A 27,299-nucleotide genomic window follows, 5' to 3' on the forward strand; every position below is an offset into this window, starting at 1 on the left:
TTTGAGCCCCGCGTCAGGCTCTGGGCTGATGGCTCAGAGCCTGGAGCCTGTTTCCGATTCTGTGTCTCCCTCTCTCTCTGACCCTCCCCCGTTCATGCTCTGTCTCTCTCTGTCTCAAAAATAAATAAACGTTAAAAAAAAAATTAAAAAAAATAAAAATAATAAAATAAAGTAACCCAGGGCGGGGGCAGGGGGGTGGCAGGAGGGGGAATGTGCTGGGAGAGAGGATACAGAGGGACCATTAGATTCACATGATGGACCTGGTGCCACACAGCCTGGGCCCTGCCTCTGCTGGGCCGTCATGCACGGTGAGCGAGTCCTGCCTGCATGTATGTCGCCCAGAGATTGAGGGGCCTGGAGCCAGACCCAGGAGGGCGAGGGCAGGGCACTGAGCCGGGCACCCTATTCCCAGCCCATCACTCATCACCGAGACTTCCCCTTGGAGCCCAGCACAGCTCAGAACATCCTAAACACCCAGCTCCAGGTGGCCTTTGACTGTGAATTTGGAGTTGGGAGGTGAGCTAGAACCATTTGCCAGCTCTACACTAAGCATCACTCAGCCCCCAGGTGCTGTCTTTAAAGGCAAAGGAGGTAGGGAAACAAGTCAGCTGTACATTTTCCAGTTGTTTTGTCTCCTTTTTAAAGGATAAACATGTTTGGGGCATCTGGGTGGCGCAGTCGGTTAAGCGTCCGACTTCAGCCAGGTCACGATCTCGCGGTCCGTGAGTTCGAGCCCCGCGTCAGGCTCTGGGCTGATGGCTCAGAGCCTGGAGCCTGTTTCCGATTCTGTGTCTCCCTCTCTCTCTGACCCTCCCCCGTTCATGTTCTGTCTCTCTCTGTCCCAAAAATAAATAAACGTTAAAGGATAAACATGTTTATGGAAATGTTTCTTTCCAACCAGTATCACTTCCTTCCAAGTATGGGCTTGGGAAAAAGCCTTTATGGCAGGGTGAAGAGGCATCCTCCCTTGCCGACCCTTAAACTTGCCCAGACCTGCTTCTCGACCCTTTCCCTGAGACCAGGGGAGCCATCCAGGAGCGTACACGTGTTCTGAAGGACGGCATCTCGCCGAGATGCAGAGAATGATTTCTTCCTTTACGGTTGGTCTTTGCAGCTAAAGGAACAGAAGCAGCATGTTTCTCTTTCTATTATTTTCAGGCTTCCCGAAGAGCATCTTAAAGCCATCCAAGATTATTTAACCACTCAGCTCGCCCTGGATTCTGACTTTGTGAAGACAGGCTCCAACAGCCTCCCTCATTTGAAGAAACTGACCATGTTCCTCTGCAAGGAGCTCTATGGGTAATGGCTCCGTGGGTGTGGCCATCCCCCAGGGGCGGGGACAGTGGGGACAGTCCCGGGGAAGAGATTCAGCTCATTAGAGTGAGCCGGGCTCTCCGCCTGGCTGTCCAAATACCTCAGCTGTACTCGGAATAATAGGGCAGAGTTGGCAGAGGTTAGAAATCTTTATGGTTGTTTCAAGGTTTTGTTTTCATGGTATGTAAACTGTGGCTTTTTTTTTTTTTTTTAACTGAAGTTAATCTGAGGCCAGTTGCTGTGCGAAGGGGTGAGTGGGAGCCCTTTCACACTTGCTCAGGATCCAGCAGTAAGACTTTTGCACTGTCCCTCCTTGCTGCAGCCAGCACCTCGGACAGGAAAGAAATTAAAGTCAGCCAATCTTCTCCATGGGTGGGGACGGCCCAGGGTCGCCAGTTTTTTTTTTTTTTTTTTTTAAGGGAGCCAGGTCTCCAAAGCTTTCATTCTCCAATATTGAATTCATTGAATGACCAATTGGGAAAAATTCTGATTTTTTTTTTTAGATTTTGAAAATTTTATGGTTTAACTTCATGTTAAAATTAACTTCAAGCTTCGGTACATTTTAATTGTTAGAAGTACAAAATTAAGGCTGCTGTGCTATCTGCAGAATTGACAGAGGGCTATTTTAAATACTTGGGAAAAAAAAAAAACCCAGAAAATACCGTTCACAAGAAATCATAAGGAGCCCAAACAATCCCATTTTATTTTATGTATTTTTTTTTTTTTCAACGTTTATTTACCTTTGGGACAGAGAGAGACAGAGCATGAACAGGGGAGGGGCAGAGAGAGAGGGAGACACAGAATCAGAAACAGGCTCCAGGCTCTGAGCCATCAGCCCAGAGCCCGACGCGGGGCTCGAACTCACGGACCGCGAGATCGTGACCTGGCTGAAGTCGGACGCTTAACCGACTGCGCCACCCAGGCGCCCCAACAATCCCATTTTAAATGAAGGGTCAACATTTTGGTGGGAAAAATGGCATTTCATGTGGGTGAGGCTTTTTCGGCCTATACCATTTCTATGTATTTTACTATAAACTTCCAGCAGCTCCAGAACTCTCTGGTCAATTTCTCTGCTGCCATATCCATCTTAGCTTAGCTAATATGCCAAAAAGAATCTTTCATCATCAGTAATGAAATTGAACTTCCCTCTGAAAGGCTCTTAAAAGCACAGTCAGTACATTCGGTAAATTTAACAAATAATTTTCTTTGACAAATGGAGCACACTCATCAGATTGGCCAGTCGGGTTTTGTTTCAGTGAATTGGCTTTCAACTCCTGTAGTTTCAGCCAAGTGGACCTAGAACCATTTTTATAGATTTGCTTGGAGAGAGATTTTTCCACTTGATACTGTTGTTATAAATCATGTCTCACTAGGAAACACACACACACACACACACACGTGTGCGTGCGTGCACACACACACACACACACACACACACACACACACGGCACTTTTTCTTTGTAAGAGACACAGATTCATGACGACTGGGAACAAGCTTTTATTTCTGTTCCAGAGGAGATCCTGTTCTTTGCCGCTTCCTTGTGTGGGAGGAAGTACATCTCCAAGTCTCTCCGCTGGCTCCCACCCCCCCCCCCCCCCCCGCCGGCCCCCCAGTCACTTCTGCACCTTCCCCACCTCACTGCCACCTGCACTTTCCTGGATCTGGGTCGCCTCCCTTTCCGGACACAGCAACTTCCCCGGCGGGCCTGCCTCTCTGTGCTGGTGGGAAAGCTTCCTTGGGCTTCCTGCTTTCCCCGTCTCTCTTCACTGAACACTTAACTTCTGTCTAGAATTAGAGACGCTGTGATGTATCTCACTGCACACCTGTCTGTCTTCACCCTCAGAGGCAAAAGCATTGGAAGACTTGGTTAACTGGGGGATGGAATTTTAGAAAATCTTACATAGAAGCAAAGTGATGTTTCCCCTTCCACACCTCTGAACGTGTGGGTTTCAAACTGCTTTGTCTGGAACAGGTCTTCAGTTCATTCATTCTGTCAGTCAATCCTTTGCTTAACCAATGTGTGTGGAGGGCCCCCCTCTGAACTTCTGGGTACTAGGATCCAGTAAAAACAGTGCACAAGCCTTCTTTCTTTGAGACCTTGTTGGAGCTGACGTCTCAGGAGCACCATAGTAGACTAAGTCTGTAAACAAAGATAATTTTAATAAGCATTGTGACAAAATAAAACAGGGAAAAGTGACAGAGACATTGGGTGGGAGGGTGTCAGTGTCCTTTGGGGGTTAAGGAGGCCTCTCTGAGGTGGTGATAGAGCTGGGACCTTGGTGACAAGGGGCAGTTAGCCACCCAGCAATTTCGTGGAGGGATGTCACGAAGAAAGGTCCCGAGGCAGGAATGAGGCCAGCCTGCGAGGAACAGGAAGTCTGTGTGGCTGGAGCCACAATGAGGGAAGGAAAGTGTTAGCAGCAGAGGCTGGGGACAGGTGGGTATGGGGTGGGCCAGACACAGGATAAATTTGAGTTCAGTCTGAATTTTAGATACATCACAAATACGTTTTTAGTGTAAGTATATGCTATGCAGTGCTGGGATATACTTATACGAGTAGATTATCCATTATTTATCTGAAATTCAAATTCAACTGGATCTCCTGCGTCTTATCTGGCGGCGTTAGGCAGGAACCACAGCAGGTACACCTCACAAGACTCTCGAGGTCTTACAGGATTGTGCCATGATCTGAGTTCCGGCTGCGGAGAATGGATCTCAGGAGGCTGACACAAAGCAGGAGAGCAGTTCCAAGCTCAGGGGCTGTGATGCGAGGGCAGCTCATGAGAAGGGAAGGCGGAGAAGTGTCTGGGTTGCTTCCTGCTGAGTCCCAGGGTTTGGGACAATGCCTGGCACGTGGAAATGGCTGATAGATGTTAGTTTAGTATGATGACCCTGGACGTGGGGGTGTGCAGGCACTGACAGTAGTGTGACCTGGGGCATGTGTGGATGCTGGGGCTGGTATACATTTGCTGCCTGTTTGGATGCAGGATCGGGGGAGAGGAACGGAGGGCGACCCCTAGATTTTTGGTGTGAGCAGCTGAGTGGATGGGGATGCCAGTTACTAAAAGTGGAGGTTGAGGAGGAGGGTGTGGAGCTGGGGGGGGGGGGGGACCTTTCTCAAGCTGCAGTGGGCTTGAAGCACTATTAGGCATCCCGCCAGCTGAACCACCAACCTTGGAGTTATGCCAGAAGCTTAGAACCCGGGAGACCTCAGGGCAGGATCTACATTTGGGACTCATTAGCGTGCAGTTGGCACTTAAAGCCTTAAAGAGACAGGTGGGGTGAGGTCACCACAGGGGGAAGGTGCATGGAGGAGAAGGGGACCCAGGTTGGACGTTTAGATGTGGGGTATAGGAAGGAGGAGCCGGAAGAGGGACTGAGTGAGGGTAGCACCGAAGATGACTGGGTCCATCCACTCAGACGGCCTGGCCCAACAGGAACATCCCTAAGTGGGAAGGTGACAGAGAACTGAGGAGTGAGAAACAGGGCCAGAGCCTCCCCTGCAAAACGTCATGCTGAGTGTGCGCGTCCGAACCTCAGCGGCACAAGGGCTCGAGGGCGATTTGTGACCCCAAGTTAGATTCCCTAGAACCAGACAGAAACTCTTCCAGAGAAAAAAAGAAGAGAGAACAACGTCACCAGAGTCTGGAAATATTTGGTAATGCTTAAAATGGAGAAATGAGAAGAACTCCAAGTGGAATTTTAAAGTAAAATGTCCAAGTGTGGAAGAGGGTATTTTATCTATTAATGAAAGCAGGGTTAAGAATTTAATAGACAAATAAACCCGAAACAAAAATACGTCACCCGCATTACAACTGCTTCATTGGAGGCCATAAAAATAAACCCATAGTTTTCCAATCAAATCTGAAAATTAAATCACAAAACAGCAGAATGTCAGGGAAGTATATATAGAAAACACGGGAGAGCTAACTAAGCTTATAGAAAGAATGTGTGATAAAAAATTGTGATAGTCTTTGGCAAGAGGGCATTCATAGAGATTCAACTTAGAGCTGGTAGGATGGGCTCTCGAAGAAGCAGGAAAAAACAATGCATAATCAATGGCTAAGTATATAAAAGAAAAAAGTATTCCCAGGCTTATAAAGGACCTAAACCCAGGTATTGAGAAGCCTCATAAAGATCCAATTAGCAGAACAACCAAATAGCACCATCTAAATCTCTCTCTCTCTCTCTCTTTTTTTTTTTTTTTTTAACATTTATTTATTTTTTGAGAGAGACAGAGCATGAGCAGGGGAGGGGCAGAGAGGGAGGAAGACACAGAATCCGAAGCAGGCTCCAGGCTCTGAGCTGTCAGCACAGAGCCTGATGCGGGGCTTGAACTCATGGACTGTGAGATCATGACCTGAGCTGAAGTCAGATGCTTAACCGACTAAGCCACCCAGGTGCCCCCTCTCTCTCTTTTTTTTAATGTTTATTTATTTTTGAGAGAGAGAGAGAGACAGAGACAGAGACAGAGCGTGAGCCGAGAAGGGGCAGAGAGAGAGAGAGAGGGAGACACAGAATCCAAAGCAGGCTCCAGGCTCTGAGGTGTCTGCACAGAGCCTGACGTGGGGATCAAACCCACGAACCGAACCATGAGATCATGACCTGAGCTGAAGTCCCACACTTCACCGGCTGAGCCACCCAGGCGTCCCTAAATCTCTTCTTACAAAGTTTCCAAACTAGAAGGGAAGATGAATTCAGAAAGTAAATAATTATAAACAGCACCCTTACTTTAAAAAATGGCAATATGTAATATCATTCCCACTGCCTGATAATACAATATAAATTCTGAAGCAGTATCTCCAAGGAGAAGATTACTGACCTGGAATTAACGGAACATAGATGTCATTCAAGAGCACAGGGAGTCAGGGTGCCTGGGTGGCTCAGTCAGTTGCACGCCCGACTCTTAACTTCGGCTCAGGTCATGGTCTCACAGTTTGTGGGTTTGAGCCCCACGTCGGGCTCTGCACTGACAGCACGGAGCCTTCTTGGGATTCTCTCTCTCTCTTTCTTTCTCTCTGCCCCTCCCCCGCAAAATAGATAAATAAGCTTAAAAATAAAAAGAGCACAGGGAGTCTTTGCAGATTTTAAAAACTTGTAAAAATATTCTAATCACATGTGTTTCCTTTAAAAAGGATCTGAGAATTTTTTTTTTCCAGAAATCTTAGAGTGCTGGTGGTCCTAAAAATAAGAGCCCAGCAGCTTACTGAGCAGCTGGATATGAATACACCCAAAGCAAAAGTGTTCATTCTATACTCCCAGAACACAACATGACAAAAATAGAAATAAATAAGAAGACTAGCCACAACCACCCAACCATCTGCACACTTTCAGATAGCCTCTTAAATCACAGCTAAATTAAGGAAAGAACCGACACAAGGGGTACCCTTTATGGGTAGTGTGGGGGCACTGAGTAATCAGACCACCGCGTAGGAGAACTCTGTATGGCACAGCCAAAGCACTACTTGGAGGAAAAGCCATAGCTTTAGATGCTCTGTTAGGAAAACGGGGGTAGGATGAGTCAAACACACAAACTGAATCCAGAGTGTGAGTCTCTTGAAGGTTATCGTGGGTCAAGTCCTAATAGCCTTGCTATTTCCCACATCCAGCAAAGTACCAGAAACATGTGTTTACTCAGTGCTCATGAACAGAGATTGAATGCGTGCTGAGTATGTGTCATGCACTGTTCCAGGGATGGAGACACAGCAGTGACCCACACAGAGTCTTTTAAGAGGTCTCTGTCTAGCAAATAAACAATAACAACAACTGTTAGAGGGGGTATGGTCAAAATAAAATCAGAAATAAATTAGGAAAACAGTTACCATTTTAAATATTAGATGGACGCCTGGGTGGATCAGTCGGTTGAGCATCCGATTTCAGCTCGTGATCTCCCAGGTCTTGGGTTGGGTTTGAGCCCCACCTTTGTGCTGACAGCTCAGAGCCTGGATCCTGCTTCGGATTGTGTGTCTCCCTCTTTCTCTGCCCCTCCCCCACTCACTCACGTGCATGCTCTCTCTCTCTCAAAAGTAAATAAACATTAAACAAATTTAAAAAAAATTTGGAAGCATAAGAGACTTAGTAATCTGCACTAAAGATTTGCAAATCAAGAATACAGTGCACGGGGATGGGACACCTGGGTGGCTCAGTCAGTTGAGTTCGACTTCGGCTCAGGTCATGATCTGGCAGGTTCCTGAGTTAGAGCCCCTCATCAGGATCTGCGGTGACAGCTCAGAGCCTGCTTCAGATTCTGTGTCTCCCCCTCTCTCTGCCCCTCCCCTGCCCACACTGTCTCTCTCTGTCAAAAATAAATAAACATTAAAAAAGAAAAAACATTTTTTTAATTAAAAAAGAACATGGTAGGGGCGCCTGGGTGGCGCAGTCGGTTAGGCGTCCGACTTCAGCCAGGTCACGATCTCGCGGTCCGTGAGTTTGAGCCCCGCGTCGGGCTCTGGGCTGATGGCTCAGAGCCTGGAGCCTGTTTCTGATTCTGTGTCTCCCTCTCTCTCTGCCCCTCCCCCGTTCATGCTCTGTCTCTCTCTGTCCCAAAAATAAAATAAAAAAAAAAAAAAAAAAAAAAAAAAGAACATGGTACACATTGACATGGCTACAGATCTTCATATTATAGTTAAATGGAACAAATATTTTACATACAATATGAAACATAAAAATTACCATGAGTGCCTTCCTTTGAAATTTCAAGAAGCAAATGATGACCATAATCTATAAATTATTCCTGAATGGCAAAAATCACCTAATTCAGTCTTCAAGAAAAACACAATAGTCAAGATAGCAGCCTGAAATAAAACGGTATCCATTTATTAATATAAATGTTTAATATTTCAGTAATGTTTTAGTATATATAATTTAGTAATATGAAAAATGGAGGCTTAGATAAAGAGCTCACTTCAAAGAAAAGTCAACATAAAACACCATCATTTAGTAGATTAAAAGATGAAAGAATCATTTGCATAGGTATCCTAACAGATGTGTGATTTTTAAAAAGTCATTTCTGGGGTGCCTGGGTGGCTCAACTCGGTTGAGCATCCAGCTCTTGATTTTGACTCAGGTCACAACCCCAGGGTTGTGGGATCGAGCCCCAAGTCTGCCTCTTCTCTAAGCTTGGGCCTGCTTGAGATTCTCTCCTTCTCTCTCTCTCACTCTCTCTCCCCCTCTGCCCCTCTCCCCGACTCACTCTCTCTGTTAAAAAAAAAAAAGAGTCATTTCTAATTTTAAAGCATTTTACAAATGGAATAGAGGGCTACTTCCTTAGTAATGCAATAGGTGTCAATGTAAAACCAATTACACTCGACAGGGAAACAGTAAAATCATTCTGTTAAACATTCTAACGAAAGAGAGGCACCTGGGTGGCTCAGTCAGTTAAGCGTCCAACTTTGCTGACTTTGCTGACTTTGGCTCAGGTCATGATCTCACAGTTTGAGTTCAAGCCCCGCATCAATCAGCCTGTCAGTACAGAGCCTGCTTTGGATCCTCTGTCCCCCTCTCTCTGCCCCTCCCCTGCTTGTGCTTTCCCCAAAATAAATAAATACTAAAAAAAAAAATTTTTTTAACAGAAGAAAAAGGTGCCCTTTATCACCTGGTTTCATGCTGTATGGGAAATTTTGGCCAAAGTAAGATGAGAAAAAGAAGGGACCCTAACCAACACTTCTAGACACATCTGGGAGCCAGTCAGATTTGTCAAGATTTTACAGTTTAAAAATAGAAGGAAAACCAGCATCATTCTTAGAAAACCCTAAGGATTCAGCTTGTGTATGTGTATTTGTGTTTTTAGGAAAACATTTTTAGAAAGGAGAACAATGAGGGACATCTGTTTGACGTTAAAACATGTTCAGAATTAATGCCTTGGAAATTTTTTTGTTTTAACCCAGAATTCTTGTATGAAAATGATAGTTTAAAGGGAATACTGCTGGGGCACCTGGGTGGCTCAGTGGGTTAAGCCTCTTCCTCTTGATTTCTGCTCAGGTCGTGATCTCATGGTGGTGGGAGGTGGGATCCAGCCCCATGTCACGCTCCACTTGAGATTCTCTCCCTCTCTCTCTGCCCCTCCCCTGCTCACGTGCGCTCTCTCTCAAAACAAATACATAAATATTAAAGATAAATAAAGGGAAGACTGCTGCATGAACAGATGAACGAACTCTGGCGGAGGGGTTGGGGAAACCCAGAACCTGCCTGCCCAGCCTTCCCCTCTCTCTGCTTTGCCAGTCAGTTCCCTCCACACCCTTCCTGGTCCCTGGAGTAGACCCACTTGTGATGCCTTCAAAACCAGCAGGTTAAAACACCATCCCCGAAACTGTGAGACGTTGTAGATCTGCCATCTTGGCATTGCCTGGTACACATGAGGAGCTCTGGATTTGTAGTTAAATGAATGATATGGAGCCTGGAAACAAATCCTACCATATTCTAGAAGAGCTTATACGCTCGATGAGCCCAAAAGAAGTATGTAAAACAGAGCAAGTGTTGTTGAGTGAAACTGAATAGTAATACGGAGAAAGATGAACCTAGTTCCACCCCATATTTAAAAAAAAAAAAAATCTAGATGAGGTAAGGGATTAAAAAATATAATATCGACAAGAAAAACCGATATGTAATGTAACTTAAAAAAAAAAGCAAGTAAGAAACCAAATTAAAATGAGCTAATAATTGCTTAAGGGTAAATACTGATGATAAATTTTTAACTAAGGGAAGCAAAGAATTACCAAGGAAAAGATGAAAAATAGAACAACAAAAAATTATAAAGCACTTTGCAATGAAATCCAACCTGCCCAGGATGAAAATAACAGAATGGGGAAAAAAGTGCAACATCCAGATTAAATAAAAAGCAAAGCGGTATGTAACGTTTATACCAACGTCCAAAAATTCTGGCAAAATTCCCAACAGAAAACTGACAAAGGACACAAACAATTTATACAAAAAGAAATACAGTAGAAACCAACTATGTAGAAATATATTTAATGACAATAAATTAAAGGTATGCAATCAATGCATCAATATTGAAATGCAGTGTTATATCCACTAAACGAGGGGAAGAAAATCCTAGAATGAGGACAGCACATCAAATGGGCAGGCTCAGACAGTGCCCCTGGCCCGTGATGGGTACCATCACTCAAAGGCTTAGCAATACTGCTCAAGAGACACAATCTCTGCTTATCATCAAATTTAATTGAAAATAAGAAAAGAAGGGGTATGGGAACAAAGCTGTTCAGAGCAGCCTTTATTTGTAATCGCCAAGATCTCAAAATAACCCAAGTATCTAGCAATTCATTTTGGCACGTTTACTCGATAGAATATTTCAACACCATTAGAACGTTAAACATGTAAAGACATGAAGTTTGGGGTGAAATAAGGGAGAACTAGAACTCAGAATTGTCTGCCACTGTGCTTAAAACAAGGTGAAAACAATAGAAAAAGACAGGAGCAAAGAATGGGTAGGAGTTGTCAAGGAATTAGACAATGAAAAAATCTCTCCAGGCGTCCGTCTCGGGGGCGGGGAGGGGATTTGAACTAGAAGGCGCAGACGACTGCTAGCACAGGAAACCCCTGGGGCACGCATTTAAAATGCAGATTATGGACCAAATCGGGTTGGGGCCCAGAAATTTGCATTTTTAACACCCGGGTGTGTTTGCAATTCTTCTAAACACTCGAGGTTGGGAACCAGGGATTACTAAGTGATTTCATAGTAGTTTCGCGATCCTAGATTCGAATTATCCACAGCTTGTGAGTATGGCTAACCAGAGGTAAATCAGATCTACGGATCTACGCATTGCGACTCGGGTTTGGCCCAGGGTGGGCGACGGGATGGGAAGAGTGGGGGTCTTGGTGGGGGGAGGGGGGCCAGCACTGGCTGGCCTGGATCTTTGCCCCGGCTTGTCTTTTGCCAGACTGGGTGTGGCCATGCCTCTGGCTGGATCCTGCCATGCCTTCCCTGGGTCCTCACTAATCCTTGACCTTCACCTTGTCTCCTGCTCCCAGCGAGATCACCCGGACCCTCCCCTCCCTGGAGTCTCTGCAGAGGCTGTTTGACCAGCAGCTCTCCCCTGGCCTCCGTCCACGGCCTCAGGTAAAGGCTCTGGGGTTGGAAAGAAGAGATTGATAAACTGGGGTGGAGGTGAGGGGTGTGGGGGGTAAGGTAGCCCGAGTCCCCAGGGCTCAGAAGGGAGCCCCCCATCCACTCCCGCCCTGAGTTGGCTGGGGGACCAGAGCATGGGGTGGCCGGTGGGGGTGGGAGATTCAGGACCCTGTACCACCAGTAAGGCATTTCCCTGATGCCTGATTTTGACTTGAGTAAACATTTCAAATTACATACTCAGCAGAACTGCCTGTTAGTGTTGAATAAGGGAGTACCACGGCCTTTTCTCATCATTGTTCATCGGAAACTATTAGAAAGAAAAACACGAGGTGCCTAGATGCTTGATCTGCCTCTTGCCCCTTAAGGTGAAGATGCTCCCTGCCCCCATCCACACACAGGCTCACAGACTCGCAGGAGCCAAGGCCAAGTCATCCAGGGAGCAAAGATCTACATATTGAAAGGTGTTACCAGCCGAGTTAAAAAGCAAAAGCAGCATCTCCAGAGAAAGTACTTGCAACAAATCTAAGGGACAAAGGATTAATATGTTTAAAAAAAAAAAAAAAAAAAGAAAGAAAGAAAAACTTCTTACAAATAATTAAGTAAAAACAACCCTATTTTTAAAATAGGGAGAGGTTATAAAAAAAGGCTTTCTTACTAACGAGGGGTGGGAGTGACTAATATATATACAAAAACTTGTTTAGCCTTACCTCATTAGTAACTGGCAAATGACATTCATAACCTTGCCTATCAGATGAGCAAAAAGTTGATTGGTGAAGTCAGGGCTTGGCTGGGCTTTTGGGGTCAGGGACTCGTGGGTTCATTGCTGTGCAGTTGGGAGTAGAAACGGGGTTTCTGAAACATTGTTTATCTGCAACGACCATGTTAATTGCACACATCCTTAAAGCGCCCCGTTCTATATGTAGGCAGCTGTCTTAGGGGAAAAAAGCAAACGGCAAAACAATCTATAAACTCCGAGGTACATCTATATGTGGAAATCAGACCAGAAGGATTTATACCCAAAGGGCTATTCTAGTCACCCCCAGGGGGGATGGACTGAGGGAGAATGGGATAGGCCAAGGGGGACTTTGGGTTTGACCCATACTGTTTGCTAAGAGTGTTTGCTAAGAGGTTTTTTTACTGAGAAAATGTATATGTGCTATTTATACAGCTTAAGAATTCACCAGAAATTTAAAAAGGTGATTTTGCTTTCCTCGAAGTGAAGGATGATACATTAATTTCTGGGAAAGTAAAAGCAAATCCAGGCAAAACAGGGGCCCTGCCAGACCCTCACATTTACGTAGTTCGAACCGAAGACCATGCCCACATTTTTGAAATGGACCAGAAGAGGTAGAGGCCCCCAGGAAGTTAAGGTGACAACAGTCAAGCTGGGGTGCTGCAGGACAGAGCTGGGACAGGATGGAGAGAAACCTCAGATGAGGTTGGAGAGAGGGGGTTCTCCTTCCCACTCTCCCTTATGAGACCCTGACCCACTAAGAAATGCAGAGAGGTGGTTCTTGCCTTCAGAAGTTCACAAATGGAGGAGGAAGTTCCAAGGCTGCCAGCAGTAGAGGAAAGAACACTCAGAAACAGATGAGCTCAACATCTGACGTGCCCCTGGTGGCCCTTCGTTTCCTTATCTGTGCAATGGGTATAGCGTGTCTGATACTGCAGGGTTTTTGAAGGAGTAAGTGAAATGTTTGTGCGAGATCACATGACACTAGGCCCTTCTCCTCGGGTAGGCGAGACCTGCTGGGGACACCTGGACCCCTGTGTGGAATTTAGTTGAGAACTGATGGGAGGTGCAACGTTACCAAAATGACTGCAGACTTCAGGGTTAGGAGAGACCTAGCTTTGCCCGGTGTGAGAAGGGAGAGTCGTTAACCCTGGAACCCACATCCTCCCTTTAAAAGGGCAACTAAAAAGCAAAGTAAAATAACTGGGCCAGTTTATGGGAACCCGCAGGTGTCACTCAGACCAATTCGCTCACTTCTAGGCTAAGCTGTGAATTATGTCCTCAGCCTTGACGTTCGTGACATTTGGGGCCAGATGATTCTTGGTTGTGGGGGACTGTCCTGTGTATTGTAGGATGTTAACGCCTTCTTGTTTCTACTGACCAGGTGCCATTAGCATCCCCCAGTTGTGACAACCCAACATGTCTCCAGACATTTCAAATGTCCCTTGGGGGGCAAGATCACCACCAGCTGAGAAACACTGGGCTAGATCTACTTTAAAGTCTCAGGTCTATACGGGCTGTGTGACCTCGGACAAGTTGACTCACCAACTGTGACCCAATTTCCCGTCCGCAAAACAAGGGCTAGAAGAATCGATTCATGCTAGGATTAGATGAATGGATGCGTTTTAAAATGTGCTTGGCAGCAGCAGAACTCCTCGGATTCTCCCGTATGTTCTGCGGGCTGGGACCCACAAGTGCAGGCATCATGCTAATCCCTTCGGTCCTGAGAACCAACCCCCAGTTTGTCAATAGCTTTGTTTACACTTGGTAAGTTTCTGCCAAGCCTGCCTCATAAGACACAGGAGAGGGGAAGAAGACAGCAGCCTAAATCCACAAGGTGACTGCCCCAGGAAGCCAGCAGGTCATTCTAAGTGTCCAAGAAGGAGAGAAGGAGGTCAAATCTGTTATCTTTTAAATTTTTTATGAGAAAAACAACCCGGAACAAAGGGATCCTGAATTGTCCCTCTGCTGATCAGCTGGTCTGCACCACCCCCACCTGAGGCCCCTCCACCCCGCCCCACCTGAGGCTTGACCTTGAGCTTTGTTAAGGAGCAGGGCAAAACCAAAAGAGAAATGTTGACAAATAGGATGTGTTTGAGGTGTTGACAAAGTCCTGAGGGTCGTGGGGGGTGATGAGGGTGGTTGGGGGCAGTTGTGATGGCCATGGTGGGGGTGGTAGCCGAGGTAATGGGACAGGTAGTACACTAAAGTGGGGGGGTGGAATTGGATGTCAAACAAAAGTGTAGGGTGGCTGACTTCCTAAGCAAGGGGTGAGGTAAAGGGATTTCACTTGGTTGGCGATAACCCTCGTTCCACTCCATACACATGTCTGATTTTCTCCTCCAGCTTCTGGAAGGCAGGGATGGTATCATTAATTGCACGTGTGTGACTGCACATCTGGCTCAGAGTAGATGCTTTGTAAATGTCGGTTCTGGGAATAAACGCTTGAGACCGTGGATTTGGTCTCAAGACGGTCATGGATTCAAGTCCCGCTCTGCCACTCACTGGCTGTGTGACATCAGACAAGGAACTTCGGCTCTCTGGGCCTCCTGTATGTGTTGACCAACTTCATGGAGCATCTTCTATGGCCAGGTGCTAGTCCCGCATGCCATGGTCATGGCTCCAGTTCTCACAGAGCTCCCGTTCTAGCAGGGAAAACACAAGGAACAGATGAATGACCTAGGTGGTTGATATGGAACAAAGCAGAGTGATTTGAGAGAGATGGTCATCTTCAGCTAGTGTGGTCCACGAGCACCCCTTTGTGGATCTTAGACCTGAGTGAGGAGGTGGTCCTCCCAGGTGACCCCCACATCTCTGGGAATTCCTCGGGGAGTGTAGCTCAAGGACACGCGCAGCTCACAGGTGAGGAGGAGAGCGGCTGGGGGTGAAGGGTCACCATACAGAGCCTCAGAGGGCAGGGTAAGGAGTTCAAACAGTTTTCTCCCCGTGGTGGGTTTTAAGCAGCGAGATGGCTACATTTTGGAAGTAGAGGAGGAACACCAATGCTGTAGATGTAGGGGGAACAAAGGTAACAATCAAGGCCAATCCCAGAATGTTTTTTGAGCAACTTGAGTGGCTGAGGTGACAGGAAATTGGAGAAGCAGATGAAGGTTTATTTTTTGGCTACGATAATGTTGAGATGATGCTGCATAGCTGATGTTCTTGTCTGCGAAGGGGGGTGATAGCACTTAGGGGGTTGTCGGCGGGGAGAGCAAAATGAGAGCGTGGAAAGGGCCCAGCGGAATGCCTCTGGATGGTGACACTCTGTGACTGCTGTCCCTACTTGCTCTTTTCCTCAGGCGCCTGGTGAGGCCAATCCAGTCAACATGGTGGCCAAGCTCAGCCAAGTAACGAGCCTCCTGTCCTCCATTGAAGACAAGGTATTAGGACATCCCGGGATGCGGCTTCTCTGGGCTTCTCTTTGGTCCTCTCTTCGCTTAGACAATGCCCCAGTGTGCATGCTCGTGCTCCCTTTCACTCTGTCCCCAAAGACGCTGCTTTCCCTGTGCCCCCCAACCTGAAGAGCCTTGTGCATTCATGCCCACAGGTCAAGGCCTTGCTGCATGAAGGCACTGAGTCTCCCCATCGACGTTCCCTCATCCCTCCGGTCACCTTTGAGGTGAGTGGCTGTGCCCTTGTATTCCAGGAAGCCGGGGGCCGTTCTGGTCCCTGTGGAAGGACAGCCTTTTGGCTCAGCGGTATGAAGGCAAGGAGCCCGACACTGAGAGTGCTGGTTGGCAGGACCACGTGCGGAGCTGGTACCCAGACAGGTGTGCGAACCCCCTTCAGGGAAGGCTCCCCAGGGGAGAGCTCCTCAGCCCAAGATGCTTTAAACTGTATCTTCCAACTCGTGGCAGTAAGTGACATCAAAAAGGGGCCCCCAAAACTGGCAGCAAAGTAGTGCCTCAAGAGAAGAGCAGGAAAACATACAATTTCCATGATTTCCCCGAGCGTGACTTACATAGAACCTCCGAGCTCAGATACAGAAATTTGTTTTTCTTAACGATCCACACAGATTCTGGTGCAGCCAGCCCAGCCCTGGTCCCACATTCCAAAACACAGGACGAGATGCGCCCCAAAGGCCCTTTCTGGCCCTGATGATAATTCTGTATTTCCATCTCCAGCTTCTGAGCATGCCTAGGCAATTGTCTTTTTCCTAATTGTTATCAGTAAATGTTAAATTGTTGGTTGTAACAAGGCCCAGGAGCTTAAATGTGTTATGAACATCCTTTCTGGGAATAGATGACACATCAGATTAATGAGTGTTGTCAAATTAAGCAGTGAAATGAATCAGTTTCCGGTAGTTCACCTGTTCCCTCTGCCAAACCTGTTGGCAGAGCAGCTGATGTGCACACGACGCTCGCCAGGTTCTCGGGGGCTGCCCGCAGAAACATGGACTGGGGCTCTGGGGCGAGGGACGCTGGGAGGTAGGAGCCCAATGGCACCGACAGGACACCAGGGCTGGAGCGGCCAAGGGCTGTGCAGCCCCATGGACGAAGGGCTCACAGGCTCCGGGAGAGGCTGTAGAGAGAGAGGGTGACCCACGTCTCCCCTCTCCTTGCAGGTAAAGTCAGAATCCCTGGGGATTCCTCAGAAGCTGCAGCTCAAAGTCGACGTGGAGTCTGGGAAACTGATAATTAAGAAGTCCAAGGACGGTTCTGAGGACAAGTTCTACAGCCACAATAAGAGTAAGACCCCCTTCCACACCCGTGACGCTCCCCTTCTGCAGGTGCCGTTACCCCTGGCCGGTCAGTAGCGGACCGCCAGAGAGGAAGTCCCACCAGGCACACCCACCCCTGTGCCAGGATGCTCACCACCCCTCACCCTGCCCGTGGGTCCCCCGCCCAGCTCCGAGGCCCACCTCACACGTGCCTCCTTCACGAGGCCCTCCGTCTGTTCCACTGCCTTCCACCAAAGCCTGGGGAAGTGAACTTACATGCTCGGCGCCGGGCGGGGGCCGGGGGGCACTTCTTTGTGAATGTGCACTTCCCCATTAGGAGCCAGGCAGTTGCAAAAGGCCACGGCACGGTCCCCGTACAGAGCCCTGCACGTGGAAGGGTTGCCGGACCAGTCAGCATCTTTAAGCATAGCGTAGACTGAGACCCAGTTTAGCATGTGCTCAAGCATGTGGGTTCTGGAACTAAACTGCCTAAATTCATATCCCAGCTCTGCCACTCAGCAGCTGTGTGACCCTGGACGCATCGCCCAACTGCTCTGGGCCTGAGTAAGCATCAACAGAGATGGCAGACGCAGCATCTCATGGCATGTTTCACACGGATCTCTAGACTTACCCATCAAGAGCAGCCTTACCCCATCAAGAACACTCACCTGCGCTGTCTCTTCAGATGGCACATATTTGGCTCGACAGCCAAGCCCTACAGCAACATCCCCCAGAGTCCCCTACAGCCGGGCCTGCAGACTGGCAGGAAGGGAGATTCTATATTCAGTGCTGGCTTGGTGCCAGACTGTGCTGGGCACAAGGGGACAGAGAGGAGTGCGGGTAGATCAAGGCCCTGCCACTTGCTAGTGATGTCATGTTGGCCTGGTTACTTATGGCCTCTGTGCCTCATTTTCCTCATCTGTGAAATGGGAATAATAGTAATAACAATAATGGATTTCTCCTAGGTTTTTCATGCGGAGTAGATGAGCTGAGGCATTTGAGAGCACCTCCTTTGTGCCCAGCAGCAGCAAAGGGCCCAGGCAGAGGCCAGGGGAGAGAGGTCAACCCCACGTGGGCCTACTCCGGCCTGCAACCTCTTGCTCCTATCTGGGCTGTGGCACCAAGGTCCAAGGGATGCTCTCAGGGCAGCAGGTGGGGTGGGAGTCTGGGGACCAGCCCCATGCAGGAAGTGGGGTGCAGGGAGGGGAAGAGCATAGATGGCACAGGGGAGACAGTAGAAACCCAGCCTGGAATCCCAGCTTGGCCACTCGTGACCTCGGTCTAGTGCCTCTCTCCGTGTGCTCTTGTCATAAGGATACACATCCTGTGGGGCTGCCACAAGCCTTAAAGAGGTCAACTTATAGTAAGTAGTAGGTGCTCATGAAAACACCGTGGCTGTTCTAATCATCCTTCCAAGGGAAGGCAGAAGATGGAGAGGGCAGGATACAGCAGTGAGGAAAGACCAGGAAAAGAAAGTCCCTAGACACGGGGGTGTCGTGACACAGACACAGACACGGGCTGTCATGATCATGCAGAGTGGGGGTCACAGTGTTGAGGCAGGGCCAGAGACATGGGGCGTATGAGGGTTTGAAGTAAAGATCTCGAATTTCTGGACTCGAGGGTTCTGGGAAGCACTGTTCACCCTTGTCAGTTTAATTCAGTGGACGTTTTTCCTTGGCGTATCTTCCACGGGCCAGTCCCGAGTATAGTCCTCCCTCAAAGATGTAGCAGTTTAGAAGGAAAGTTGACTTGTGAGCACGTATGAGAACGTGTGTCAGATGCAAGGTTAGCGTGGAAGGACAATTGATTAGCTCTGTCGTGGGATATATAGGGAGGCTTCCTACTACAGATGGCTCTGTCTAGGGCTTTGAAGGATGAATAGGAGTTCACCAAGCATAAGGTAGGAGAGGGCTCTAGGACTGAGTGGCATATGTCGGAGCAGGGTGTTAGGGAAATCACAGGTTACTTGTGGCCCCAAGGGGAGGAGCAGTGGAGCATGGGGTCCCAGATGTGGACAGGGCCCTGAATGCCAAAGTAGAAGTTGGAGACGTTCCGTGGGACGGAGAGCGCTGATGGATGGGTTGACCTCCTAGAGGGGTGAATATACCCCTTTGTGGGACTATGGGTGGTGTGAGAGTTGCCGTCAGATCAGGGATGGGTGGCCCTGGGAAAACCCAGTTCGTGTCAAGAATGCAGTTACAGTGGAGGTTAATGAGCCTTTTAAGGAGAAGCATGGGTGCCCAGAGCCTGCCGGCCCAGACTGCCTGCGGGCCGCACCTACCTGGTCCCTGTCCTCTCAGTCTGTGGAGCCCAGCTCACCCTCTGTTATGGCATCTGTCACATCAGGACACAATTACTTGTTCACAAGTTCCCTCCCCTAAGTGGGCCACGTCCCTATCTTACACCCTCTGAAATCCTGCACAGGACCAGTTACCCAGCGGGTGCATAGTCAGGGATTGCCAATTGACTGAGGCGCTTGCAATGTTGCTCATAAATTCCCACCCCCCATGCCCGCCCACCAGAAAAATGTGGTCTCCACAGAGGCCAGGAAGTGGGGCTTTTTTGTTTACTGCGAAATCCCCAGAGTTTACAGCCACACTTCCACAGAGTAAGTGATTGATAAATACATACTGAGTGAATCCCTGAGTGAGTGAATGAACAAATGAGTTCAAGACCATTGCGGTAACACAGCCCATGGGGCCGCGTGTTTAGGGACTTGTCTATAACTGGCACCGGAGGCGGGGTGCTTCAGCAGTGAGGAGCTCTGGGTAGACTGGATTCACATACTGTGTCTGCATCCTTGCTCCACAGCTTGATAGTGGTTTGACCTTGAAGAGTGGCTTCACCACTCACACTCCGTGTCCATAGCCATGAAACGAATTCCTGTAGGGTCATTGTGAGCGCTGGTGGGATAAGGCATGTCTTCAGCCAGTCCTGGCACAGTTTCCAATCGTGGTTCTGTAAAGTGCTGATCATTTGAAGGGAATCTTCGACTGTGGGTGTTGGAGCTTCCTTGCCCTGCTCCAGTTACCATGTTCATGGGTAGCTTTGGCATTGAGCTCTTCTGTGCATAGGAAAAGCCAGTTGCTGTATGAGGAAACCATAATGTATTTACTCACTGAGCAGTTACTAGGTGTATTATGTGTCAGGTGCTGGGGATGCAGAGGTGAATAAGCCGGGGCGGGGGTGGGGGTGGGGGTCCTCGTTCTTAGGGAGGTTCCATGCAAGTAAGGGTCGAGGAGAAAATAACCAAGTACACAAATATATAAACCAGTAAGGCGTCAGGGAGTGATAAGCTCTAGGCTGGGAATGTAAGCAGGATGATAGGACAATGATGGAGGGGTGCCATTTGAGCTGCCACCTGAGTGTCAAGAAGATGCTGGCCATGGAAACACCATGGACAGCGGCCCTTGAGCAGAGTTTCCAAGATGGGAGCAAGCTTGGCGTGTGCGAAGGCTGGAGTGGCTGGGGCACAGATGGTGCAGAGATTGGGCACCTATCCTGGGCTTGGTGAGCCGGGGTATGTTCTAAGGGCAGTGAGCCACTGTTAGGAGACTGGAAGCAAGGGAGTAGTGTGATCCCATTTAAGATGAACTCTGGCTGCTGTGCTAAAAGTAGATTGTGGGAGACAGGAAGACAGACCAATTAGGAGGCCTTGACAGTCGCCAGACAGTTGCCATGGTGGTGGCTTGACATGTTGAAAGATGGACGTTGGGAATGTTTTGAAGGTAGAACTGCTCACACCTGCTCATGGGTGGATGTAGAGGGGCAAAGAAGAGAACCACAAAGAGCTTCTGGTTTTATTTAACTAGGTGTGGGGACAAGTGGGCCACATACCAGGCCTGGTAGAGTACTAATCCTGATCGAGCAAGATGTCCCATCTTGGAAGCAGCCACACAATCCTGCATATGGATGTCAAGGAAAACCAGGAGTTTTTTCAAGGAAGGAGACATGGCCTCATAATAGCGGATTAGGAAGAGTCTGAGGGGATCCCACTTGGTAGCAGTGGGAGTCACACCATGGGATATTTACGGTGCCGACAAGGCTGATGGGATTTCTGAGCATACAGGACATCCACGATTTCCCTTGGGTGGGATTTCTGTCAAGATGGCCGTTGAACATACACATTTGTCAGTTCCCTCCTAAAAGCAAAACTCGCAGGGACTAAGAGACCAGGTGAGAAAATGATGGCAACAAAATTCTAAGTGCTGAAAAACAGATGGATAATGATAACCAACTTATAGGAACCAAAACTCAATTTTAAGCATGTAGTAGGAAAAATTGAGACACCTGACTCATACCACAGAACCCACAAAGGGTACAGGAATTGATACTGTGAGGGGCCCCTAGAAGTGGGGGTGAAGGTGAGATTATAAACATCAGGATTGGAAGAAAATCTCTTTTAAAAGAGTTAGACCCACCAGATCTTTCTCCATTCCTCACAGCCTCCCCTCTAGTTCCCCTCACTCATTAGAAGACTGGATGTTAGTTCTCCAGAGAAGGTAAAGGCTGGGGGGACACCAGGCCTGGTAAGGGCCGAGGAACCCACTGGAAACACAGGACTAAATAGCAGTTACTTCTGAATGTTGATCCCACAGCCTTCATCCCTTCCTGGCCCGGATGCTGCCAGCCAGGTCCACAGGCTGTGGGCAGGAGGTTGAAAGATTCTTCTCTGGAGCACATGACCAGCCCAGGGGCAAAAATCAAGAGGTTTCCCCATGAGTCAGCCCATGAGACCACCCAGTACAGAAGGCCAGTGTGACTCTGTCACTGTTGGAAGACACAGCCAAGAATCACCAGACATTGAAGGGAAGCCTGGGATGGGCAGTGAGACTCAAGGCAAAAATAAGCAAAAAGACCAAAAACTTGGAGGGAGCAAATTATGAAGTTTGAAAGAAATTGGACCATGAAACAAGAACAGAGTGCTATTTTAAAAGGAACGTCCAGAGAACAAAGTAGAAGGAGGAAGGAAGAGAGGGGAAGACGATAAGGAAGCGGAAATTAAAACATTACAGCAGAAAGTTTTAAAAATAAGAATGGAAGGGTAAAATGATAAAGTTGAGGAAGGCTCCCAGAAGTAGAACAAAAGAGCAAAGTGAGGGGAAAATAGAAGGGAAGAGCTTATTTAAAATTAGACCAGTCCAAGATGTCCAACACCAAAATAAGTCAGGAAGAGAAAATGGAAACAATGAGAAAAACTCTCAGAGCTGAACACCAGTTTCCAAATTGAAAATGGCCCACAAAGTGCCCAGCATAGCAGAGGAAATTTGTTCCACCTTAAGGCACACACAGCATTGGAAATTCTTAACAACATTCGTGTCAAAGAAAAGATCCTAAAATCTTCAAGGTAAAAGATAGATTACAGACTGTGTCAGGGCTCCCCCCAAGTCTATCTCTGGGTTCAGTGTCTCACCAGGAGGACTCCCAGGACTCAGCATAAAGTCATACAGCTATGCTTTATTACAGTGAAAGGATTCAAAGCAAAATCAGCAAAAGGAAAGGGCACATGGGAAGAATTCCATGGGGAAACCGAGCACAGGCTTCCAGGAGTCCTCTCCCAATACAAGTCACAAAGGGCACGCTTAATTACTCCCCCAGTGAGTTGTGACTATACATGTGAAATGTCGTCTACCAGAGAAGCTCATTAGAAAGTCAGCACCCAGGATTTTTACTGGCGACTGGTCACATAGGCACCCTCTCTTCCTGGCACATACCCAAATTCTAGACTTCCAGGAGGAAAGCGGATGTTCAGCGTAAACCATACTGTTTTAGAAACAGTTTGGGGATAGTGAGCTGCTCTTACCAGTCAGGAGGTGCTGGGACCCTTCCCAAATCCATGTTCCCAGATGCCCTTCAACAACCACCTTGTAAGCATCTTTCCAAGGATGGTGGTCAGGCCTCCCAGGTTAACTCTTCTGCAGACAGGTATATCCAAATGACTTGGAGTTTCTCAGCAGCAGTGCCCAAAACTAGACATGATAGAGCAAGTTCTCCAAAGGGAGAGTCCTGAGGAAAATTATTCTGAAGTGTGAAGGTAGGGTTTTCAGGCATGCCAGGCCTCCAAAAGTTATTACCCATTCCCTTTTCTTGGAAAACTTTTAGAGATGTTGCTCTACCAAAACTTGGGCATAAAGCAAGAAAGAGGAAGACATGATAGCTGAGAAATGGGATCCAGTACAAGAGAGACAAGTGAATGAATTCCTGAATGATGGAGAGGGAAGTTCTAAGGTAATGGCTATGCATGAGGCTTAGAGGTCTGCAGTCCAGAGAAGAGAGGGCCCAGAGGCTGTGGGAGAGGCTTTCCCAGGATGGCAAACCTGCTGAAAGTGTTTAATTACAGGAAAAAGAGTTACATACTAGGAGGGTTAGGACCAATGGAAAAAAAAAAAAACATGGCAGTTATTAACTCCAGGAAAAACAAAGTTGTGTAGGAAAAGAAAAGCAGTGGAGGTTTATCTGTCAATAGCCCTTCCATAGTCCTAATAATACACTGAGTACTTACTTGGCCAAAATTACTGGAAGATGAGGGGACTGAAATTACGCATTAGTAGGGGGAGAGGAGTGTGAGAAGGGAGACAGGTTGAAAGAGATCTAAACCTTCATCTTCTGTAGTGGGAAGTCGATATGCAATAGGAAATATCTAAAACTGAAACACCAAGACGTAATATAAGCATGTTATTTAGAGACAGTAAAGTTCCCAAAGAATCCATTAAGGGAGTTGAACATGGCTGCCTGTCGGTAGGAGGACATTGGAGGGAGGTGGGGTGGGGGGGATACTAATGTTTGTAAAAAATCTTGTAGAACAATTTGAGTCTTGGTTGTTGATAGAAGTGAACAATTTTAGTTTAGACACAAACTGAAAGCAAAGCAAAAGAAGGAAGGAACGGAGGTAGGGAGGAGGAGAGAAGGCAAAGGAGGAACATGAAAAGGTGACACTTCATACTGTCTCTGCTCTGGCCAGGCTGCCTCTTGCTTGTGCAAAGCACCACCCTTCTCAAGCATGAGCCCTTGTCCAGAAGAACAGCCAGGAGCAAAGGGATCTAGGAGATTAGGCATAAATTTGGTGCTCACCTGGGGATGGGAAGTCAGGATTGTTGTTGATCAGGTGGCAGAATATAGCGTAGACTCTACATATTGTAGTGTGATAAGTGGATGAGTGAATAAATTAACTTTCATTTCTCTTAAGTCCTGCAGCTCATCAAGTCTCAGAAGTTTCTGAACAAGTTGGTGATTTTGGTGGAAACTGAGAAGGAGAAGACCTTGCGGAAGGAATATGTTTTTGCTGATTCCAAAGTGAGTGATGACAAACTACTTAGATGGGTCAGGAGGGGAGTGAGGGACATGTGTCTTTTGAGGCTTGCTTGTGCCTGGAAATTTGCACCATTAGCTGACTTGGTTCTCACAGCACCCTTCCCACCTGGGAAAACCAGTCTCGGGGAGATTGGGACACGTCCCAGGTCTGCTGGGATTTGAACAGCTTGCCCCCGAGGGGCCGCGTCCTTGATCACTTGTGCCTTATCCCACCCTGAGCCCCACTGGGAGACCTTTTCTCTTCTCTGGGCTGGACTCAGAAGCCCTCTGGGGCACCTCAGATTTAACTCCAAATGCCAGCCAGCACTCCTTCCGTGTCTGCATTTTGCCCCACTCTGCAGGAGTGAGACGTCCCACCAGGACTGGCTCCTGGAACAGGAGGTGGTGCCGGCTGATGGAAATCCTCAGGGTCTTTGGGCATTGCAGGGGACCTCTGTGTAGCCAGAGTCCGGCTTCTCTATGGTCTGATCCCTCTGCTACGACATGGCACCCAGGGACTGAAACCCTCCACGTTGGCCTTACTGTTCACATGTTAATATATGGCTCATGTGAGGCAGGGCGCAAAGCGCTCTAATCACATCAGATTGTTGGCTGACTGTGTGTTAGCGCCACGGGAAGACTGAGGGACAAGGGCTCCCAGCTTAGCTTACCAAGTGCCAGGACCTGGCTTCTTTCACGTGCCCCGCGGATGAAGTGGCAGGGGTGGGCTGGTGGGAGGCCAGTGGGAGGCCCGAAGGTGCCCAGAGCTGGCTGAGAGGGTGGGAAGAACTCAGAGGCATGACAGCGAAGGGGCGGGGGGGGGGGGGGGAGGTGGAGAGAAAGAACGCGTGGCTGGGCGTCATTCTGCGTACGGGGACATAGATCCCAAAACCAATTCTGCCCGTTGCCGCAAGCTCAGGATTGAGACACAGCAGTAAACTGAGGCACCAAATTTGGAGCCATTCGTACGTAACTAAAGACAGGTTTCCATAATGACAGTCCTCACAACGTCCTTGTGAGCTGGTTTCTTCAGAAGTGATTACCTGGGATTTGCAATTATTAGGGTGAATCGAATGAAATTGCCATCTCTGCAGGTGTGAAACAGGCACGTATTGGTAATTTCATATGGTACAACCTGAAATATGTGTGTGTGTGCTTTTTCAGCCTGCCCTTGACGGCACGCTCTGAGAGAGCTGCGCTGCTTTGTCCCCTGCTGTATACCCAGGTACCCGGGACAACTCAGTGAAGACTACGAAGGAGACTCTGACAGCTTTCATCTGTTCTTTTCTTGTTAGCTTCTTTGATCTAAATTTTCCTTCATTAAATACGTAGTCTATTCTTGGGGTGCCTGGGTGGCTCAGTGGGTTAAGCATCTGACTTTGGCTCAACTCATGATCTTGTGGTTTGTGAGTTCGAGCCCCACGTTGGGGCTCTGCTGTCTGTTGTTTCTGCTGTCAGCACAGAACCCGCTCAGGATCCTCTGTGCCCCTCTCTCTGCCCCTTCTCCTGCTGATTCTCTCTCTGTCTCCCTAAGTAAAGAAATAAACTGGAAAACAAGCAAATAAATAAGTAATCTATTCTCGTTGGTGGAAAAATAACAAATAAGCAAAACATTTAAAATGAAAACACACCTGTGCTCCTAGTAGACTTTGGACTCTGTCTTTCTGGATGGTTTTTGTTTGTGTTTTTATAAAAATGCAACAGTGCTATTCATACTGTTTTGTCAACTGACTTTTCCCACCTAACAGTATAGTTTGGACATCTATGCTTGTTGAGAAAGTATTTCTGCACCAAAACTCGTAAACCCTACGGTATCCTATCTGGCATGTGGATGACTCATAATACGATTATTAATTTGCTTCCTAGGATTGGACACCGAGGTCGTTTCTAATTTTTTCTGTGTTGAAGTGCGCGCTACGGTCCCCGTGACACAGTTGGGTCTTTGCACGGTTCCTGGTGGTTCTTAGAGTCAGGTCCTTGCAGAGGAATGGCAGTCAGAAGCCACTTCCTTAAGACTTTGGACCCACATTTCCAGATTGCTCTCCTGCAAGTTCGTACTGATTTGCGCCCCTCTCAGTTTTCTTGAAGCTGACCAAGCCCTTTGAAAGTGTAATGTGCAGGGAGGTGGAGGCCTTTCTGAGTCTGTCTGCCCTTCCATCCCTAGAAGAGAGAAGGCTTCTGTCAGCTTCTCCAGCAGATGAAGAATAAGCACTCGGAGCAGGCGGAGCCGGACATGATCACCATCTTCATCGGCACCTGGAACATGGGTGGGTCCACATGCCCCCCACCCCCACCCGCTTCCTCCCATCCCCTCCCTCTGCGTTCTGCTTTGCTGCCTCGGGCGTCCGCAGATGGGTGGAGGACCCCTGTCCTCCTCCCGCCCCCACTCCCCAGCCCATCTACGCAGCCTCCTTTCTAGGGAATTGTGGACTTTGCCCGAGACAACGGATGAGACAAATGAGCTCTGGGATTCTCATGCCCCAAGAGCAGCTGGGCTGAGTTACCTGGCATGTCTAAGCTGGAAAGTGTTAGGGAAACTGCATATATGGGTGACGGGGCTCTTGGGCACCTGCCAGCCTTAAGCAGCTCGCCAGGGGGCCTCAGGCCTGGAAGAGAGAACTCCCTCGTTGTCAGATTTACTGAGAGAGGAAGAGAGAGCTCTGATGCCCAATTGCATTTGAATTTCATATAAACGGCACAGTTTTTTAGTATTGGTATCTAGGTAGAAATAAATACATACTAAGTATATATTATGCTAAATATATACTGTATGTATTTATATATGGATACATATTATATGTTAATATATATTATACTGAATATAGGTTGTACCAGGTAGTGGAAGTATTCAGCTAGAAATAAGTACTAAATATACACCAAATATATAGTTACAACCATGTACTGTATACTTATATACTAATATATATATACACTAAATATATATCACACTAAATGTAAAGTATACTAATTACTTAGTGTAAGTATTCAGCTAGAAATAAGTACTAAATATGCACCAAATATATGTGTGTATATATATATACATATATATATATATATATTTACTAACCGTGTACTATATACTTAAATACTAATACATATTTATATACTAAATATATCACACTAAATATAAGTCATACTAATTATTTAGCGTAAGTTTTCAGCTAGAGAAAAACTAAGTAGGTACAGGATGTCTAGTCAATTTTGAATTTTAGTTGAA

At 47.6% G+C, this 27,299-nt stretch overlaps 1 protein-coding gene across 1 annotated transcript in view; it reads left to right on the forward strand.

The window, feature by feature from the left end:
• INPP5D (inositol polyphosphate-5-phosphatase D) overlaps positions 1–27,299 on the forward strand; it is a 124,051-nt gene that overhangs the window by 59,613 nt on the left and 37,139 nt on the right. Inside the window, exons 5-11 of the mRNA XM_045481760.1 lie at positions 1,159–1,299; positions 11,303–11,390; positions 15,432–15,512; positions 15,680–15,751; positions 16,697–16,820; positions 23,979–24,085; positions 26,247–26,349. Of these exons, the coding sequence (XP_045337716.1) occupies positions 1,159–1,299; positions 11,303–11,390; positions 15,432–15,512; positions 15,680–15,751; positions 16,697–16,820; positions 23,979–24,085; positions 26,247–26,349 (716 nt within the window). The remainder of the gene's footprint in view (positions 1–1,158; positions 1,300–11,302; positions 11,391–15,431; positions 15,513–15,679; positions 15,752–16,696; positions 16,821–23,978; positions 24,086–26,246; positions 26,350–27,299) is intronic.

The sequence above is a fragment of the Leopardus geoffroyi genome, chromosome C1 (assembly GCF_018350155.1).
Source record: "Leopardus geoffroyi isolate Oge1 chromosome C1, O.geoffroyi_Oge1_pat1.0, whole genome shotgun sequence".
NCBI lineage: Eukaryota > Metazoa > Chordata > Mammalia > Carnivora > Felidae > Leopardus > Leopardus geoffroyi.